Here is a 20,431-nt window from a genome sequence, read left to right as displayed (position 1 = left end):
ACACTCGGGCCGGCATTAATGCATTTCAATGGGAAAAAATGCTGAATCCGGAATTTTTGACGGAGATAAAACCGTAGCATGCTGCGGTATTATTTTCGTCCTGAAAAGGCAAAAAGACTGAACTGAAGACATCCTGATGCATCCTGAATGGATTACTCTCCATTCAGAATGCATGGGGATGAAACTGATCGGTTATTTTCCGTAGTGAGTCCCTAGGATGAAACTTAATACCGTAAAAGAATAACTCTAGTGTGAAAGTACCCCTATACAAGCTGTACACTGACTACTTTGTATCAACATGTCATATCTTCAGTGTTGTCTCATGAAAAGATGGAATAAAATATTTACAAAATGTGAGGGGTGTACTCACTTTTGTGAGACACTGTATTTTCTTTGTTTTGCTGTTAGAGAATAGGGATCACTAATGTACCACACTTTTTAGAGAGTTTTTGTGTGATCACTTATTTTGTTTTCCTCTGAGTTTTCCTCAAATGTGAACATTCATTTACTAGTGCAGGAGAAAAGGTGGCATGTAGGCTGTTAAATGTGTGTATGACCTGACAATATTGCAAGCTTTAGCTTGGATTACATTAAGGGCTGTACACAGGACTGATCCTGTCTGGGGAAAGGAGAGGAAACCTTTCCTGTGCTTCCCCCAGACTGGGTCGCTCTCATTTGGATGCGACATGTACAGCTCTCATAGGAATCTGCTGCTCTGACAATACTCCTGTGTTGCTAATGTTGATTCTTCTAGGACAGGATGATTGTAATGCTGTATTTGCATTTTATTGCTTATCTAACATGCGGTACTTTTTGTGTCCATATTGCAGACGGCAACTCCAAACTAACATGGCAGTCAGACTGTGTGATGTGGCTTCTCTGCTTAGAAGTGGTTCGTGGGCAGCAGAGCCTTGGACTGGGGTCTGTGGGATTTTCCTTAAATTTCTGTAGGCTTTTAATAGTGAAATGAGGCCATACCAAAACTATACAATCTTTTTTTTTTCATCCATTTTTTTTTTTTTATTCAGCTTAACATTACTGCTAAATTTCTATTTGTTGTAGTTTATACAAATTAAATTTTTTGAACAGCATGTATTGACTTAGTTTGGAAAGTCTTCAGAATGAAGCGGATAAAGGTCCGAATTTAACTTGGATATGTTTTGGTATGGTCTCAGACCATTTTATGAGCAGTCACCGCTTTATACTTCCGTGTAAATTTCTCACAGATTAATTGATGCCTCATTCAGTTTAGAGATTTCATGTTGGCTATATAGTGAGAACAGTTTTGTTGATCCTATCAACACAATATTAATTACTTTGTGAAACTTTCAACACGAGTATCATTTTATTCAGAACAGATGGTCCTATAGCTGAGCAATGCTATTATTTCAGCACACCCGGCCTAGTGCAGCTGTTCACTTGAAAATAAATTTGCAATTCGGCAAAAATTATATTTTACCATTTGCAGAATACGGTCAAGACAGGGCAGTTTTCCCCATTCTAATAATTTTATACTCTAGACTAGACAGCTTAAAGATGCACCAGATTATTACAGCAGCTCATGCTCATGAATTTGGTGCATGTTTTTTTTATCTAACTTGATACCTACCGCCTCCTGGTTGGTTTACTTTGTGCCAACATTTTAGTACCATTTTGGTGCATGTTGGCACATCTTAAAGGGGTATTACAGGATAGGAGATAATTATCAGATCAGTGGGGGTCCTACCACCGGGACCCCCCCCCCCCCCCCCACGATCACTGAGAACGGGGGTCCCCTTACCCACTACAGCTCCCCTGAAAAGAACGGTGCGGCCAGTCGTACATGCACACAGCTGCTCCATTCATTTCTATCAGAGTTCTGGAAAAAGCCAAGTACAGTGATTGCCTAACTTCCATAGGAATGAATGGAGTGGCCACACCCATGGCCGACCGGCAGCTTTGTTGTTTTCAGGGGAACTGCGGTGGGTATGGATTCCCCTTTCTCCTGATCAGTGGTAGGACCTCCAACGATCTGATTCTTTGGATAGGGGATAACTTTAACCAATTGGAATATCCCTTTAAGCTATGTCCTCTTCTTTCTAAGACATGCCCCCTTGTTGAGCCAGGCACAAAAATTGTCTGAAACGCCTAATGAAGGCCATTTTTATGCTGCAAATGAAGATGCTCACAGCTTAGTAAATCTTCCCCGATATCTGAATCGGCCGCATTTTGTAAAATATATTTAGCCCCCTTCTGCATTACATGTACAACGAATGTTGAGATTTTTTTTTATTTTTTTTTTTTTTTTTTTTTTTTTTAGATGTCTCCCAAGCAAGAGCTGAGCGGGGGCCAGTTGGTTGCTCTTATACATAGGAGACATCCACTGGCAGTGTCTGAGATCAGAGAAAGACTCAGACTCAGATCATGGACATATAACCCCTTAAATGCAATGATGAATTTAAGCTGTGGCATCGGAGGGGTGATTTATGCGGAACAGGCTGCTCCTGGTGACTGAAGGCCCCCCCCCCCCCAAAATGTGTTTGCTGTGGCAGCAGGGGGCCTTATGAAGGCTCCAGGCCTGCCGCAGTAAAGTTCCTGTTAAGCGATTTTACCATAGACTGCAGCGGTAGACCGTTTATCCCATACAGTTATCATTGTTACAGGAAAAAGAATCAAAATGCCCTAATGTTTTTTTTACTTAGTTTCCAAAAGGCATACATACCATAAAATGTCATCAATAAGAACTACAGATCACCCTGCAAAATGGGAGCCTTTACATAGCTCTGTAAACAGAAATTAAAATAAAGTTGTGGGTGAAAACAAATTAATTTGCATCATCCTATTCTGACAAAAAAAAAATGACAACTCGGTTGTCAAAAGCCTCTGTGTGAACAGGCCTATGAATGAAAACCATAGAACTGTGCTAGTGCATTTTTCCAATTCCTTCCCATAATTTTTTCAGTTTCCCCCTATATTACACTGATGCCAGTACAACTTCTCCTGCAAGACAAACCCTCTTATGGCTACAAACAGAACGGCAAGGAGTTAAAAAAAAAAAAAAAAAAAAAAAAAAAGATTGAGAGCTATATATTTTATATGTATAGCATGTGAGATTACCAGTTTGGCTGTGTCCTTTTCCACTTGACTGGTACATTATTTTTCACTTGCAGTGGAGATGAGGAGTTGATTTCTGCTGCTGATATGCTGTACACAGTTTCATGGCATTGCAGCTCCTTACTGGGGTACTACCACACCAGCGGGTTTCTTGATGCAGTTTTGAAAGCCAAAACCAGGAGTGAATTCAGAAAATAATTGGTATCGGTCCTTAAAGAGGACCTTTCACCGATTATTACCCTATGAACTAACTATACAGACATGTGGAGCGGCGCCCGGGGATCTCACTGCACTTACTATTATCCCTGGGCGCTCCGTTCTCCTGCTATGCCCTCCGGTATCTCCGCTCACTAAGTTATAGTAGGCGGAGATTCCAGTCCCTAAGTTATGGTAGGCGGAGTCTGCCCTTGTTCTGCTCTAGCGCTGGCCAATCGCAGCGCAGAGCTCACAGCCTGGGAGGTTATTTTCTCCCAGGCTGTGAGCTCTGCATTGCGATTGGCCAGCGCTACAGAAGAACAAGGGCAGACTCCGCCTACCATAACTTAGGGAACGGAGATACCGGAGGGCATAGCAGGAGAACGGAGCGGCGCCCGGGGATAATGGTAAGTGCAGTGAGATCCCCGGGCGCCGCTCTCCATGGCTGTATAGTTAGTTCATAGGGTAATAATCGTTGAAAGGTCCTCTTTAACGTTCTTTCCTTTTACGATCCACTCCTGACTTAGGCTTCAAAAACTGCACCAAGAAACCTGAATGTGTAGCCGTACCTTTTAGGATTTGCTTTGTAAAATTGGGATTAAGCGGTGCATTATCAGTTCATCCAGATTATACAATTGGTCATTTGCTCTGTTGGGCATTTTCAGGGGAAGTCTGCTTAGGCCCCCTCTTTTATAGGGCATCCTTTGAAAGAAATAAATGCAGGAAAACAGTGCGACACCTAGCTTTACTTTGGAGAACCAGCTGCATGAAAAAGCCCTGTGCGAGCCCAACAGTTTTGTAAAACATGATAGTTTTTAATGGAAATATATGTCTAAATCTCTGAAGAAAAATCAGATCTTAATTAAAAAAAATTAATAAAAATCTTAAACAATTTGGTACAAAATCATGCTCTGTGAACATTATCGTTGATTGCTTCAGAATTTGCTATCACCAAGGAGGCTTTAGGGTATGTTCACACTGGCCAGATGTGCTTTGTGGATTTCCATGTCAGCATACTTAGTTTAGATTTTTTATTGTAATGAAAAGTCCTCTTTAAGGTGCACTAGCTCATAAATTTGGTGCAGACACACAAAGCAAAGCTAGAGGACCTTTCACCGATTCTTACCCTATGAACTAACTATACAGATATGTAGAGCGGCGCCCGGGGATCTCACTGCACTTACTATTATTCCCGGGCGCCGCTCCGTTCTCCTGCTATGCCCTCCGGTATCTCCGCTCACTAAGTTATAGTAGGCGGAGATACCAGTCCCTAAGTTATGGTAGGCGGAGTCTGCCCTAGCGCTGGCCAATCGCAGCGCAGAGCTCACAGCCTGGGAGGTTATTTTCTCCCAGGCTGTGAGCTCTGCAATGCGATTGGCCAGCGCTAGGGCAGACTCTGCCTACCATAACTTAGGGAACGGAGATACCGGAGGGCATAGCAGGAGAACGGAGCGGCGCCCGGGGATAATAGTAAGTGCAGAGAGATCCCCGGGCGCCGCTCTACATGTCTGTATAGTTAGTTCATAGGGTAAGAATCGGTGAAAGGTCCTCTTTAAGCCTGATGCAAAAAAAGATTGCATATGATGACCCACAAACAGTTTAAGATTGTACACTTATTATGTATTATGCCTTCTAATGAGTACTTGTTGGTTCTCCTGAAATGTGTTTAATACTTGCATTCCCTCTAAGTTCACAATTCTTAACCATTAGGATACCGGAGGTTTATTCGTTTGAGTTTTCATCTTTCTTCCACATCTTCCTTGAGCCATAACTTTTATTTTTCGTTCACATAGCTGTATGGGGGCCTATTTTTTGCGGGACACGTTGTACTTTCTAATGCCACCATTTAATATGGCATACAATAAAGTAGGGGGAAAAAATCCAAATGGGGTGGAATTTGAAAAAAAAAAACACTCATATCTTCCACTGGTTTATGGGTTTTGTTCCCACGGCGTTCCGTTTTCAGCAAAACTGACCTGTGGCCCTTCGTTTTCTGGGTCAGTACGATTACAACAATACCACATGTATAGGTTTTTTATGTCTAGTGTAAAAATACCATATCCTGACCCCCATAACTTTTTTTATAGTTGTCTACTGACCTGTGTGGGGGCTCATTTTTTGCGGGACAATGTGTAGTTTTTATTGATACCATTTTGGAGTGTGTCTGACTTTTTAATCGCATTTTATTATATTTTTTGGGGGGGTAAGAGAAGCAATGAAAAAAATGGCAAATTGGTAATTTTGACCTTTTTTCCATTACGCCATTTGCCGTATTGGAAACACTTTTATATATTAATAGTACGGGCATTCTCTGTCTCGGTGATACCCGTGATGTTTACATGGTTAATACGGTTGAAAAAAGACACAAGTCCATCAAGTTCAACCAAGGGATAGGTGGGGATGCGAATCCCAGAAGGAATTGAGACTCAGATTTCTACACGTTTTCATAAGCATTTATGTTGATTACTTTTAAGAATTCATCTAAACCCTTTTTAAAACTGTCCACTGTTCCTGCTGTGACCACGTCCTGAGGAAGTCTATTCCACAGATTTACAGTTCTTACAGTAAAGAAGCTTTGACACTTCTGGAGACTGAACTTCTTCCTCTCCAATCGGAGGCAGTGCCCCTTGTCTTTTGAGAACATTTTACATGTAACAGTTTTTCACTGTATTTTTTGTAGTGCCCATTTATATATTTGTATAGGTTAATAATGTCCCCCCTTAGACATCTCTTCTCAAGACTAAATAAATTCAATTCTTTTAATCTTTCTTCTTAACTAAGATCCTCCATGCCCCTTATCATTTTAGTTGCTCTCCTCTACCTTTTTCCAGCTGTAGTGCGTCCTTTCTATGTACTGGTGCCCAGAACTGAACTGCAAATTCCAGATGAGACTGCACCAATGCTTTGCCCATGCCTCGTTTAATGCATGACAATATCCTGGTGGCCTTAGAAGCAGCTGATTGACATTTGTATGCTGTAATTTAATCTACCATCCACAAGGACACCCAAATCCTTCTCTATAAGTGACTCTCCTAGTGTTACATCACCTAGGACAGTGATGGGCAAACTGCGGCTCTCCAGCTGTTGTAAAACTACAAATCCCATCATGCCCTGCTGTTGGCTGATAGCTGTAGGCAGACTGGGCATACTGGGAGTTGTAGTTTTACAACGGCTGGAGAGCCGTTTGCCCATCTCTGACGTAGGACATATGAAACACGCAGATTATTACTACCAAGATGCATAACTTTACATTTATCCACATTGAACCTCATTTGCCAAGTTGATGCCCAATCACTCAGTGTGTTCGTCAGCTTGTAGTTTATGGACATCTTCCATAGATTGTACGGTTCTACATAGTTTAGTATCATCTGCAAAAAATAGAAATGGTGCTATTAATCTCGTCCTTGATATCATTAATAAATAAATTACATAATAGAGGACCCAGCACTGAACCTTCGGGTTACACCATTTATAACCGGGGACCATTCTGACTAGGAATCATTGATCACAACTCTCTGGACACGGTCCTTCAGCCAGTTTTCAATCCAATTACAAACTATACTTTTCAAGCCTATAGACCTTACTTTACTTATTAAACGTCTGAGGGACAGTATCAAAAGCCTTTGCAAAATCCAGAAACGCTACATCCACAGCCGCCCCTCTGTCCAGGCTACTCCTCACCTCCTCATAAAAACAAATCGGGTTAGTCTGACAACTTCTGTCCTTGGTAAACCCATGCTGGTTATCACTTATGATATTATTTACAGTCACATACTCCTGTATATAGTCCCTTAAGTGTCCTTCAAACATTTTTCCCACAACAGAACTTGAACTAACTGGTTTATAATTACCTGTGAAGGACCTTGATCCTTTTTTGAATATGGGCACCACGCCATTCACTTGGCACTGTACCAGTATTTAGAGAATCTTTAAAAATTATAAACGCAGCAGTGACAGAACTGAGCTCTTGGGTGTAATCCATCTGGACCTGGAGTTTCGTTCACATTTACCCTATTTAACTTCTCTTGGACCATATCTACAGTTAGTACATCCAGTGATATACTCACTTGGCTAACAGCCCCGGCACCACAGATATCTGCTCCTTTCTGTTCTTTTGTATATACAGAGCTAAAAAACAGATTTAGTAACTGCCTTTTCCTCATCTTCAGTGATTACCCCCCTTTACCATTATTTCGGGCACCTACCTGCTTGGACCTTGGTTTTTTAGCATTTATATATTTAAAGAATTTTTGGGGATTTGTTTTGTTCTCTTTTGCTACCTGCTGTGTTTTTGTATTTTTGCTAATTTTATCTCTTTTTTTTTTACAGATTTTATTAAGCCCTTTGTAATCTTCAAACGCTACAGCTGAGCCCTCAGATTTGTTTTTAAATGCCCTTTTTTTTGTCTTTTATTGCCCTTTTTACAGTAGCTGTAAGCCATGGGGGGGGGGGGGGGGGGGTTTAATTTTAGCAGTCTATACTTGTTACCTAAGGGAATACATTTTTTAGTGCAATTACTTAATGTGATTTTAAAGCTCTCCCATTTATCCTCAGTATTATGTGACAGGAGCTGCACCCAGTCTATCCCCTGAAATGCTGCCCTCAACCCAGGGAAATTAGCCTTTTTGTAATTTAGTGTTTTTGCTCTGCCTGACAGAGTTTGCTTCTTATAGTTTAGGGGGAATATAATTATATTGTGGTCACTATTACCTAGTGAACAGTAACATTTCCAACAAGCTCTGCAGCATTAGAAATTACCAGATCCGACAGAGCATCGCCCCTAGTGGGAGCTTCTACAAACTGGCCCATAAAGTGGTCCTGCAGCAAGTTGAGGAATGTTCTCCCCTTTGTGGTTGAGGCAGAACCATGACCCCAGTCAATGTCTGGGAAGTTAAAATCTCTATTTGGTTATGCAGTTGCGTTTCTCTCTTCTGTGGTAGATTACACAAATAATTTTTTTCAGTTTTTTTTATCCCTTTGAACTTCCACCCATGAGGTTTCCACATCCTCACCATCCGCACCCACAATTTCCTCTTTCACACTTGTTTTCAGATCACTCCTCACGTACAGGCACACACCACCTCCTTTTCTATTGATCCTATCTTTCCTAAATAGTGTAAAACCCTTAATATTTACAGCCCAGTCATGCAAAGAATCCAACCATGTCTCAGCCACACCAACTATGTGTTCTTCTAGTACCACAGCCTTCAGCTCCCCCATTTTGCTAGCTAGACTTCTGGCATTTGTGAAAATACATTTTAAATTACTATTACCTGTAAAGTGAATATCTGGGATTTTTGGTTACCTTGGTTGATGTTTGTATGTAACAGGTTCTTGTTACCAGCAGTTCTATTTTTCATAAGTGTATTGTTATGCCCAGTCTTCTCCTTACTTTCCTCGCTAACCCCAGCCCCTACTAAATCCCCACTGTCCCCTTCTATATCCCACTCTCTATCTACACTATCTACCCCTTATTAGTTTGACTTGCCACCCTCCCCCCCAGATCCTAGTTTAAAAGGTTCTCCAGCCGTCTAACAAGTTTGTCCCCCAGGGCAGTTGCACCCTCCGCATTAAGGTGCAGCCCATCCCTACTATAGAGCCTGTAACCGACAGAAGTCAGCCCAGTTCTCCATGAACCCAAACTCTTCCTTCCTGAACCAGCTTCTGAGCCACTTATTTAGCTCCCATTGTCCCTCTGGTGATGCTCGTGGCACTGGTAGTATTTCTGAAAACACTACCTTGGAGGTCCTGGACTTGAGCTTTTCTTCTAGTTCCCTATAATCATTTGTAAGGACCTTACATCTCCCCCTGACTTAGTCATTGGTGCCAATGTGTATCATGACCGCCGGGTCTTCCCCAGCCCCACCCAGCAATCTGTCAATCCGATCCGCAATATGCCGAACCCAATCACCCAGCAGACAACACACTGTTCGGCATTCACGCTCTCGGCGACAGATGACTGTTTATGTATTTATTTTTTTATCATACGGTAAGGCTATTTTCACACTTGCGGCAATGTGATCCGGCGGGCAGTTCCGTCGTCAGAACTGCCCGCCGGATCCGCCGATCTGGATGTGACTGAAAGCATTTGTGAGACGCATCCGGATGCGGATCCGTCTCACCGCTTGTCATGTGGATAGACGGATCCGTCTTGTATCTTTTTTTCACATTTTTACCGGTCTGCATTCCGGTATTTTGTTTGCCGAATCTGGCACTAATACATTCCTATGGGGAGAAATGCCGCATCCGGCATTCAGGCAAGTCTTCAGGTTTTTTTTCGCCGGAGATAAAACCGTAGCATGCTGTGGTTTTATCTTTTGCCTGATCAGTCAAAATGACTGAACTGAAGACATCCTGTTGCATCCTGAACACATTACTCTCCATTCAGAATGCATGGGGATATGCCTGATCAGTTCTTTTCCGGTATAGAGCCCCTATGACTGAACTCTATGCCGGAAAAGGAAACCGCTGGTGTGAAAGTACCCTGAGTGGCAATTTAAACTTTTATATTTTTTACATTTTTGTACATTTTATTTTAAGTTTTTACTTTTTGTTATGATTTAAAGCTCGAATTTGAGAGTACAAAATCCAATTTTTTTAACTTTTTTTTTTTGAACAATCATGGATTTTTAAAATAAGAATTGCAGCTTTAAATGCCCTGAGTATCTTCAGCGAGACCCAGCATATTTATATCAATTATCGGCATCCTCACTGGCCACAGAGGATGCCGGTAAGAAGCGAGGTTTTTCATCCTTTTAGATGCCGTGATCTCACTTGATCACAGCATCTGAAGGCTTTAATTACTTTGATCGGCATTATTCCCGGTTGCTGTAATTAGCCGCAGGTCTCTGCTGTTTAAAACAGCGGAGATTCGCCGGCCATGGAGCCCGCTGCAGGTGTGAGCGGGTGCCATGTTTGCCCATTGCTCCAGCGCCATACATGTACGGCACTGGTAGCGAAAGGGTTAGTGGTTGTTAACCCTTGATGAGTTTCTCTTCAGACACCCGCAGCCTGGTTGGACCCATTGTGGTAATCATACTTGCCTGATCTCCACTGCTGGGTTTTTACATCTCTAAGTAGAGACTGGGGAGATCAGGACAAACATACCTTGTGTGGTGCTTTTATCAGCAGTGGTGTGAGCATGATTTTTTTTATATTCTGAAAGGCTTTGCCCTTGCTGAGGAGGCGGTGGTGATTGCACGTAGATGTTTCACAGCCACTCCTGTCTGTATGCTATATAGCTGTCACTCAGAGGGGAGGGTCTATCAAGCAGCTAAAATCACTAGATGAACAGGTCATTTTGGTGGTTGTTTTAGTGGAGTTTACAAGTGTTTTAGAGGAGTTTGAGATTTTACTGCTTTCACATTGACTTCTATGAAAATCCACAATCACTTCTTTATTTTTTAACCCCTGCTACCCCAGGGCAGTTTTCACCCTCCTGCCCAGGCCATTTTTTGCAAATCTGACATGTCCCTCTATGTGGTAATAACTCTTGAACACTTTTACTTATCCAAGCCATTCTGAGATTTTCTCGTGACACATTGTATTTCATGACCATGGTAAATTTGAGTCAATATATTTCACTTTTATTTATGAAAAAATCCAAATTTACCAAAAACTTGGAAAAATTCTCAATTTTCAAAATTTCAATTTCTTTGCTTTTAAAACAAAGTGATACCTCATAAAATATTTTTATTACTTAACATTCCCAATATGTCTACTTTATGTTGGCATAGTTTTGTAAATGTTATTTTATTTTTAGGACGTTAGAAGGCTTAGAATTTTAGAAGCAACACCCACTTTTTAAGGACCAGTTCAGTTATGAAGTCACTTTGTGGGAATTACATAGTAGAAACTACCCGTAAATGATGCCATTTGAGAAACTGCACACCTCAAGTTTTTGTTGGATGAGGTGACTGCTTGATTGGTACTATTTTGGGGGGCATACACCTTTTTTGATCGCTTGGTGTTGCCCTTTTTGTGATGTAAGGTGACAAAAAAAGCATTTATTTTTTTTGGCACCGTTATTAATTTATTTACAGTGTTCACCTGAGGGGTTAGGTCATGTGATATTTTTTTTTGAGCTGGCTGTTACGGACGTGGCAATACCGTATACTAGGGTTGCATCGGGTATCGAATTATCGATACCCAATGTATACTTTTGTACCGGTATCTCTTCAATACCAGAATTTGCCATTTACCGATACTAGGCTGCGCAGAACATGGAGTGCTCATCGCGTGCCATGTTCCCTCAGCAGCACAGGGGAGAAGGAGTCGCACTCTTCCTTCTCCCTGTGCTCCTGCTGCCGCTGCCACCAATAAGGAGAGGGGGGCAGAGGAGAGGAGGGGCTGTAGCCACTGTGCCACCAATGAAGATAAGTAACCTATTAATGCAAATACAGGAGGCGGGTGCCGGCGGCAGAAACACATAGCCGGCACCCGCCTCCTGTATTTGTACTAATGGTTTAAATACATTGGTGGCGCATTGCGCCTCCCAACCCCCTGGTATTAAATCATTGGTGGCAGTGGCCACAGGGTCCCCCCCCCCCCTCATTGGTGGTACAGTGGCAGTCTTGATCGGAGCCCCAGCAGTCTTGATCGGAGCCCCAGCAGTGTAATCCTGGGGCTCCGATCGGTTACCATGGCAGCCAGGACGCTACTGAAGCCCTGGCGGCCATGGTAATCTCCCTGCTGCTGTGTGCACAGGGCAGCAGGGAGAATGTGAAGTCCTATTCACCCTAATAAAGCTCTATTAGGGTGAATAGGGCAAGGGATCAAAATATCCCAGGTTCTAGCCCCTAAGGGGGCTAATAGTTATTAAATAAAGTGGAAAAAAAAAAAAACTCCAATATTAACTATAAATCACCCCCATTCCCAATTTTACATATAAAATATATAAACAATAAATAAACATTACATATCTCCACATCCGAAAAGTCCAATCTATTAAAATAATCAAAAATATCTCCTATGCGGTGAACGCCCTAACAGAAAAAATTAAAACTGCATTTCGCAATTTTTTTGTAATTTTGTCCCCCCAAAAAATAGGATAGGACTGTTCTATTATGGGCCGGACGTGCCATAAAATGCGTAATGCACACAGCTTTTTTGGTTTATTTTTTTCGCGTGGTATAGAGTAGGGATCGACCGATATTGATTTTTAGGGCCGATACCGATAATCTGAACTTTCAGGCCGATAGCCGATAATTTATACCAATATTCTGCTAATTTTCATTAATAAAAATCCTACACAAATCTGCTGAAAATGAATGGTTAACGTGTATTAATAATAATAAAAATATTTATTTTTTTTGTAAATCTTTTTTTCATTTAGAATTAATATTTTATTAACCATTAGCCCCCTTAGGGATTAGAACCCTTGTCCTATTTACCCTGATAGAGCTCTATCAGGGTGAATAGGACCTCACACTGTCCCTGCTGCTCTGTGCTTTGTGCACACAGCAGCAAGGGAGCTGACTATGGCAGCCAGGGCTTCAATAGCGTCCTGGCTGCCATGGTAACCGATCGGAGCCCCAGGATTACACTGCTGGGGCTCCGATCAGAAGCTGCCACTGAGGAGGGGAGAGGGGACCCTGTGGCCACTGCCACCAATGATTAATACTAGGGGGCTTGGGTGGGGGGGCGCACTGCGCCACCAATGAAAATAACTCTCTAATTCATATACAGGAGGCGGGAGCTGGCTGCAGAATCACATAGCCGGCTCCCGACCTCTATGAGCGGTAGCTGCGATCCACGGCACCTGAGGGGTTAACTACCGCAGATCGCAGCTACCGCTCATAGTCTGGAGCTGGCTATGTGATTCTGCAGCCAGCTCCCGCCTCCTGTATATGAAATAATGAGAGACTTATCTTCATTGGTGGCGCAGTGGCCACAGCCCTTCCCCTCCTCTCATTGGTGGCAGCGCAGCAGCAGCACAGGGGGGAGGGAGGGACTGCTTCCTTCTCACCTGTGCTGCTGAGGGAACACGGCGAGCGCTGTCAGCAGCTCGATCTGTGTTCCCCATACGTTATCGGCAAAATAGATGCCGATACGATAACATTCAAAATCCATAATATCGGTAAAACCGATAATAGGTCGATCCCTAGTATAGAGTATCGCAATACTTTTTTGTGGTAGCAAAATCGAATCAAAATTTGGGTATCGTGACAAACCTAATGTATACTTTTTAAAATTTATTTACAGTTTAACCCCTTAAGGACACAACCTTATTTCACCTTAAGGACCAGGCCATTTTTTGAAAATCTGACCAGTGTCACTTTAAGTGGTGATAACTTTAAAACGCTTTGACTTATCCAGGCCATTCTGAGATTTTTTTATCGTCACATATTGTACTTCATGACACTGGTAAAATGAAGTCCAAAAATATTTTTTTTTTGCATAAAAAAAATACCTAATTTACTAAAAATTTGCAAATTTCAAAGTTTCAGTTTCTCTACTTCTGTAATACATAGTAATACCTCCAAAAATTGTGATGACTTTACATTCCCCATATGTCTACTTCATGTTTGAATTATTTTGGTAATGATATTTTATTTTTTGGGGATGTTACAAGGCTTAGAAGTTTAGAAGCAAATCTTGAAATTTTTCTGAAATTTACAAAAACCCAATTTTTAGGGACCACTACAGCTCTGAAGTCACTTTGCGAGGCTTACATAATAGAAACCACCCAAAAATGACCCCATTCTATAAACTACACCCCTCAAGGTATTCAAAACTGATTTTACAAACTTCGTTAACCCTTTAGGTGTTGCACAAGAGTTATTGGCAAATGGGGATGAAATTTGAGAATTTCATTTTTTTGCCTAATTTTCCATTTTAACCCACTAACAAAGCAAGGGTTAACAGCCAAACAAGACTATCTTTATTGCCCCGACTCTTCCATTTACAGAAACACCCCATATGTGGCCGTAAACAACTGTACGGCCACACAGCGGGGCGTAGAGTGAAAGGTGCGCCGTTTGGTTTTTGGAAGGCAGATTTTGCTGGACTGGTTTATTTACACCATGTCCCATTTGAAGCCCCCCTGATGCACCCCTAGAGTAGAAACTCCATAAAAGTGACCCCATCTAAGAAACTACACCCCTCAAGGTATTCAAAACTGATTTTACAAACTTTGTTAACCCTTTAGGCGTAGCACAAGATTTAATGGAAAATAGAGATACAATTTCAGAATTTCACTTTTTTGGCAGATTTTCCATTTTAATATTTTTTTTCCAGTTACAAAGCAAGGGTTAACAGCCAAACAAGACTCATTATTTATGGCCCTGATTCTGTAGTTTACAGAAACACCCCATATGTGGTCGTAAACTGCTGTATTGGCAGACGGCATTGCGCAGAAGGAAAGGAATGCCATATGGTTTTTGTGGGCCAGATGTTGCTGGACTGTTTTTTTGACCCCATGTCCCATTTGAAGCACCCCTAGAGTAGAAACTCCAAAAAAGTGACCCCATTTTGGAAACTACGGGATTAGGTGGCAGTTTTGTTGGTACTAGTTTAGGGTACATATTATTTTTGGTTGCTCTATATTACACTTTTTGTGCGTCAAGGTAACAAGAAATAGCTTTTTTGGCACCGTTTTTTTATTTTATTTTATTTATTTGTTATTTACAACATTCATCTGACAGGTTAGATCATGTGGTAACTTTATAGAGCAGGTTGTCACGGACACGGCGATACCTAATATGTATCCAATTTTTTTTATTTATGTAGGTTTTACACAATGATTTCATTTTTAAAACAAAAAAAAAGTTTGTGTCTGCATAGTCTGAGAGCCATAGTTTTTTTCAGTTTTTGGGCGATTATCTTAACCGCCTCCGGACCGCCTAACGCAGGATCGCGTTCCAGAGGCGGCAGCCCTGCGCACAGTCACGCATATATGCGTCATCTCGCGAGATTTCCTGTGAACGCGCGTTTTGATAACAGCGTCTAATATACCTGGTCCTCTGGTGGTCCCTTTTGTTTGGATCGACCACCAGAGGACACAGGTAGCCCAGTAATATGTAGCATAAAACACCACTACACTACCCCCCCCGTCACTTATTAGCCCCTTATTAACCACCGCCGAGCGCAGCGAAGCGTCCTGGAGGTGATTGATTGATTCCTCCTGGACGCGCCGGCGTTTGGATCGACCACCAGAGGACACGGGTAGCTTATTAACCCCTTATTCACCCCAGATCACCCCATATAGACTCCCTGATCACCCCCCTGTCATTGATCACCCCCCTGTCATTGATCACCCCCCTGTCATTGATCACCCCCCTGTCATTGATCACCCCCCTGTCATTGATCACCCCCTGTAAGGCTCCATTCAGACATCCGTATGATTTTTACGGATCCACTGATAGATGGATCGGATCCGCAAAACACATACGGACGTCTGAATGGAGCCTTACAGGGGAGTGATCAATGACGGAGGTGATCACCCCATATAGACTCCCTGATCACCCCCCTGTCATTGATCACCCCCCTGTCATTGATCACCCCCCTGTAAGGCTCCATTCAGACATTGTTTTTGGCCCAAGTTAGCAGATTTTATTTTTTTCTTACAAAGTCTCATATTTCACTAACTTGTGTCAAAAAATAAAATCTCACATGAAGTCACCATACCCCTCACGGAATCCAAATGCGTAAAATTTTTTAGACATTTATATTCCAGACTTCTTCTCACACTTTAGGGCCCCTAGAATGCCAGGGCAGTATAAATACCCCACATGTGACCCCATTTCGGAAAGAAGACACCCCAAGGTATTCCGTGAGTGGCATATTGAGTCCATGAAAGATTGAAATTTTTGTCCCAAGTTAGCGGAAAGGGAGACTTTGTGAGAAAAAATAAAAAATTCTGCTAACTTGTGCCAAAAAAAACAGATTTTTATGAACTCGCAATGCCCCTCATTGAATACCTTGGGGTGTCTTCTTTCCAAAATGGGGTCACATGTGGGGTATTAATACTGCCCTGGCATTTTAGGGGCCCTAAAGCGTGAGTAGAAGTCTGGGATCCAAATGTCTAAAAATGCCCTCATAAAAGGAATGTGGGCCCCTTTGCGCATCTAGGCTGCAAAAAAGTGTCACACATCTGGTATCGCCGTACTCAGGAGAAGTTGGGCAATGTGTTTTGGGGTGTCATTTTACATATACCCATGCTGGGTGAGATAAATATCTTGGTCAAATGCCAACTTTGTATAAAAAATGGGAAAAGTTGTCTTTTGCCGAGATATTTCTCTCACCCAGCATGAGTATATGTAAAAAGACACCCTAAAACACATTGCCCAACTTCTCCTGAATACGGCGATACCACATGTGTGACACTTTTTTGCAGCCTAGGTGGGCAAAGGGGCCCATATTCCAAAAAGCACCTTTAGGATTTCACAGGTCATTTACCTACTTAGCACACCTTAGGGCCCCTAGAATGCCAGAACAGTATAACTACCCCACAAGTGACCCCATTTTGGAAAGAAGACACCCCAAGGTATTCCGTGAGGGGCATGGAGAGTTCCTAGAATTTTTTATTTTTTGTCAAAAGTTAGCGGAAAATTATGATTTTTATTTTATTTTTTTTCTTACAAAGTCTAATATTCCACTAACTTGTGACAAAAAATAAAAACTTCCATGAACTCACTATGCCCATCACGAAATACCTTAAGGTGTCTTCTTTCCAAAATGGGGTCACTTGTGGGGTAGTTATACTGCCCTGGCATTTTAGGGGCCCGAATGCGTGAGAAGTAGTTTGAAATCAAAATCTGTAAAAAATGACCGGTGAAATCCGAAAGTGGCTCTTTGGAATGTGGGCCCCTTTGCTCACCTAGGCTGCAAAAAAGTGTCACACATCTGGTATCACCGTACTCAGGAGAAGTTGGGCAATGTGTTTTGGGGTGTCATTTTACATATACCCATGCTGGGTGAGAGAAATATCTTGGCAAAAGACAACTTTTCCCATTTTTTTATACAAAGTTGGCATTTGACCGAGATATTTATCTCACCCAGCGTGGGTATATGTAAAATGACACCTCAAAACACATTGCCCAACTTTTCCTGAGTACGGCAATACCAGATGTGTGACACTTTTTTGCAGCCTAGGTGGGCAAAGGGGCCCACATTCCAAAGAGCCACTTTCGGATTTCACCGGTCATTTTTTACAGATTTTGATTTCAAACTACTTCTCACGCATTCGGGCCCCTAAAATGCCAGGGCAGTATAACAACCCCACAAGTGACCCCATTTTAGAAAGAAGACACCCCAAGGTATTTCGTGATGGGCATAGTGAGTTCATGGAAGTTTTTATTTTTTGTCACAAGTTTAGTGGAATATGAGACTTTGTAAGAAAAAAATAAAATTAAAAAAAAATCATAATTTTCCGCTAACTTGTGACAAAAAATAAAAAATTCTAGGAACTCGCCATGCCCCTCACGGAATACCTTAGTGTGTCTACTTTCCGAAATGGGGTCATTTGTGGGGTGTTTGTACTGTCTGGCCATTGTAGAACCTCAGGAAACATGACAGGTGCTCAGAAAGTCAGAGCTGCTTCAAAAAGCGGAAATTCGCATTTTTGTACCATAGATTGTAAACGCTATAACTTTTACCCAAACCATTTTTTTTTTACCCAAACATTTTTTTTTTTATCAAAGACATGTAGAACAATAAATTTAGAGAAAAAATTATATATGGATGTCGTTTTTTTTGCAAAATTTTACAACAGAAAGTGAAAAATGTCATTTTTTTGCAAAAAAAAATCGTAAAATTTCGATTAATAACAAAAAAATAAAAATGTCAGCAGCAATGAAATACCACCAAATGAAAGCTCTATTAGTGAGAAGAAAAGGAGGTAAAATTAATTTGGGTGGTAAGTTGCATGACCGAGCAATAAACGGTGAAAGTAGTGTAGGTCAGAAGTGTAAAAAGTGGCCGGGTCATTAAGGGTGTTTAAGCTAAGGGGGCTGAGGTGGTTAACCCCTGATCACCCCATATAGACTCCCTGATCACCCCGTCATTGATCACCCCCCTGTCATTGATCACCCCCTTGTAAGGCTCCATTCAGATGTCCGTATGATTTTTACTGATCCACTGATACATGGATCGGATCCGCAAAACGCATACGGACGTCTGAATGGAGCCTTACAGGGGGGTGATCGATGACGGGGGTGATCACCCCATATAGACTCCCTGATCACCCCCCTGTCATTGATCACCCCCCTGTAAGGCTGCATTCAGATGTCCGTATGTTTTTTACGGATCCACGTATACATGGATCAGATCCGCAAAACACATACGGACATCTGAATGGAGCCTTATAGGGGGGTGATCACCCCATATAGACTCCCTGATCACCCCCCTGTAAGGCTCCATTCAGACATTTTTTTTTGCCCAAGTTAGCCGAAATTATTTCTATTTTTTTCTCACAAAGTCTCATATTCCACTAACTTGTGTCAAAAAATAAAATCTCACATGAACTCACCATACCCCTCACGGAATCCAAATGCGTAAAATTTTTTAGACATTTATATTCCAGACTTCTTTCTCACGCTTTAGGGCAGCTAGAATGCCAGGGCAGTATAAATACCCCACATGTGACCCCATTTCGGAAAGAAGACTTCCCAAGGTATTCCGTGAGGGGCATATTGAGTCCATGAAAGATTGAAATTTTTGTCCCAAGTTAGCGGAAAGGGAGACTTTGTGAGAAAAAAAAAAATCGATTTCCGCTAACTTGTGCCAAAAAACAAACAGATTTCTATGAACTCGCCATGCCCCTCATTGAATACCTTGGGGTGTCTTCTTTCCAAAATGGGGTCACATGTGGGGTATTTATACTGCCCTGGAATTTTAGGGGCCCTAAAGCGTGAGAAGAATTCTGGGATCCAAATGTCTAAAAATGCCCTCATAAAAGGAATGTGGGCCCCTTTGCGCATCTACGTTGCATTAAAGTGTCACACATCTGGTATCGCCGTACTCAGGAGAAGTTGGGCAATGTGTTTTGGGGTGTCATTTTACATATACCCATGCTGGGTGAGATAAATATCTTGCCAACTTTGTATAAAAAATGGGAAAAGTTGTCTTTAACTACCCCACAAGTGACCCCGTTTTGAAAAGAAGACACCCCAAGGTATTTCGTGATGGGCATAGTGAGTTCATGGAAGTTTTTATTTTTTGTCACAAGTTAGTGGAATATGAGACTTTGTAAGAAAAAAAAATAATCATCTTTTTCCGCTAACTTGTGACAAAAAATAAAAAGTTCTATGAACTCACTATGCCCATCAGCTCACTAATACCATAGGGTGTGTACTTTCCGAAATGGGGTCATTTGTGGGGTGTTTGTACTGTCTGGGCATTGTAGAACCTCAGGAAACATGACAGGTGCTCAGAAAGTCAGAGCTGCTTCATAAAGCGGAAATTCACATTTTTGTACCATAGTTTGTAAACGCTATAACTTTTACCCAAACCATTTTTTTTTTTTTTACCCAAACCATTTTTTTTTTACCCAAACATTTTTTTTTTTTATCAAAGACATGTAGAACAATAAATTTTGAGAAAAATGTATTTATGGATGTCGTTTTTTTTTGCAAAATTTTACAACTGAAAGTGAAAAATGTCATTTTTTTTGCAAATTTCGATTAATAACAAAAAAAGTAAAAATGTCAGCAGCAATAAAATACCACCAAATGAAAGCTCTATTAGTGAGAAGAAAAGGAGGTAAAATTTATTTGGGTGGTAAGTTGCATGAGCTATAAACGGTGAATGTAGTGTAGGTCAGAAGTGTAAAAAGTGGCCTGGTCATTAAGGGTGTTTAAGCTATGGGGGCTGAGGTGGTTAAGTAGGGTCTCATTTTTTGCGGGATGAGATAACTGTTTGGCACTATTTTGGGGTGCATATGACTTTTTGATCGCTTGCTATTACACTTTGTGTGATTTAAGATCGGTTTTATTTTTATTTTTTTACGGTGGTCACCTGAGGGGTTAAATCATGTCATATTTTTTATAGAGCCGGTCGATACGGACTCGGCGATACCTAATATGTATACTTTTTTTTTTTATATATGTAAGTTTCACATGATTTCATTTTTGAAACAAAAAAAATCATGTTTTAGTGTTTCTGTAGTCTAAGAGCCAGTTTTTTCAGTTTTTGGGCGATTATC

The 20,431-nt window shown here is 41.5% G+C and overlaps 1 protein-coding gene across 7 annotated transcripts in view; it reads left to right on the top strand.

Moving 5' to 3' along the window:
* Nucleotides 1–849: 849 nt before the first annotated feature.
* The window catches only part of ELAVL2 (ELAV like RNA binding protein 2), a 178,777-nt gene continuing 159,195 nt past the window's right edge, over nucleotides 850–20,431 (top strand). For 6 of the 7 annotated variants that reach the window (XM_040417192.1, XM_040417191.1, XM_040417194.1 and 3 more), the window contains exon 1: nucleotides 850–921. In XM_040417192.1, the coding sequence (XP_040273126.1) occupies nucleotides 850–921 (72 nt within the window). Of the gene's footprint in view, nucleotides 922–19,878; nucleotides 19,888–20,431 lie in introns of those variants that run through there. The other variant, XM_040417195.1, reaches the window with a different exon arrangement.

The sequence above is a fragment of the Bufo bufo genome, chromosome 2 (assembly GCF_905171765.1).
Source record: "Bufo bufo chromosome 2, aBufBuf1.1, whole genome shotgun sequence".
Lineage (NCBI taxonomy): Eukaryota > Metazoa > Chordata > Amphibia > Anura > Bufonidae > Bufo > Bufo bufo.
Note: the sequence above shows the minus strand (reverse complement) of the source record. Positions and strands in the feature narration are given on the sequence as shown.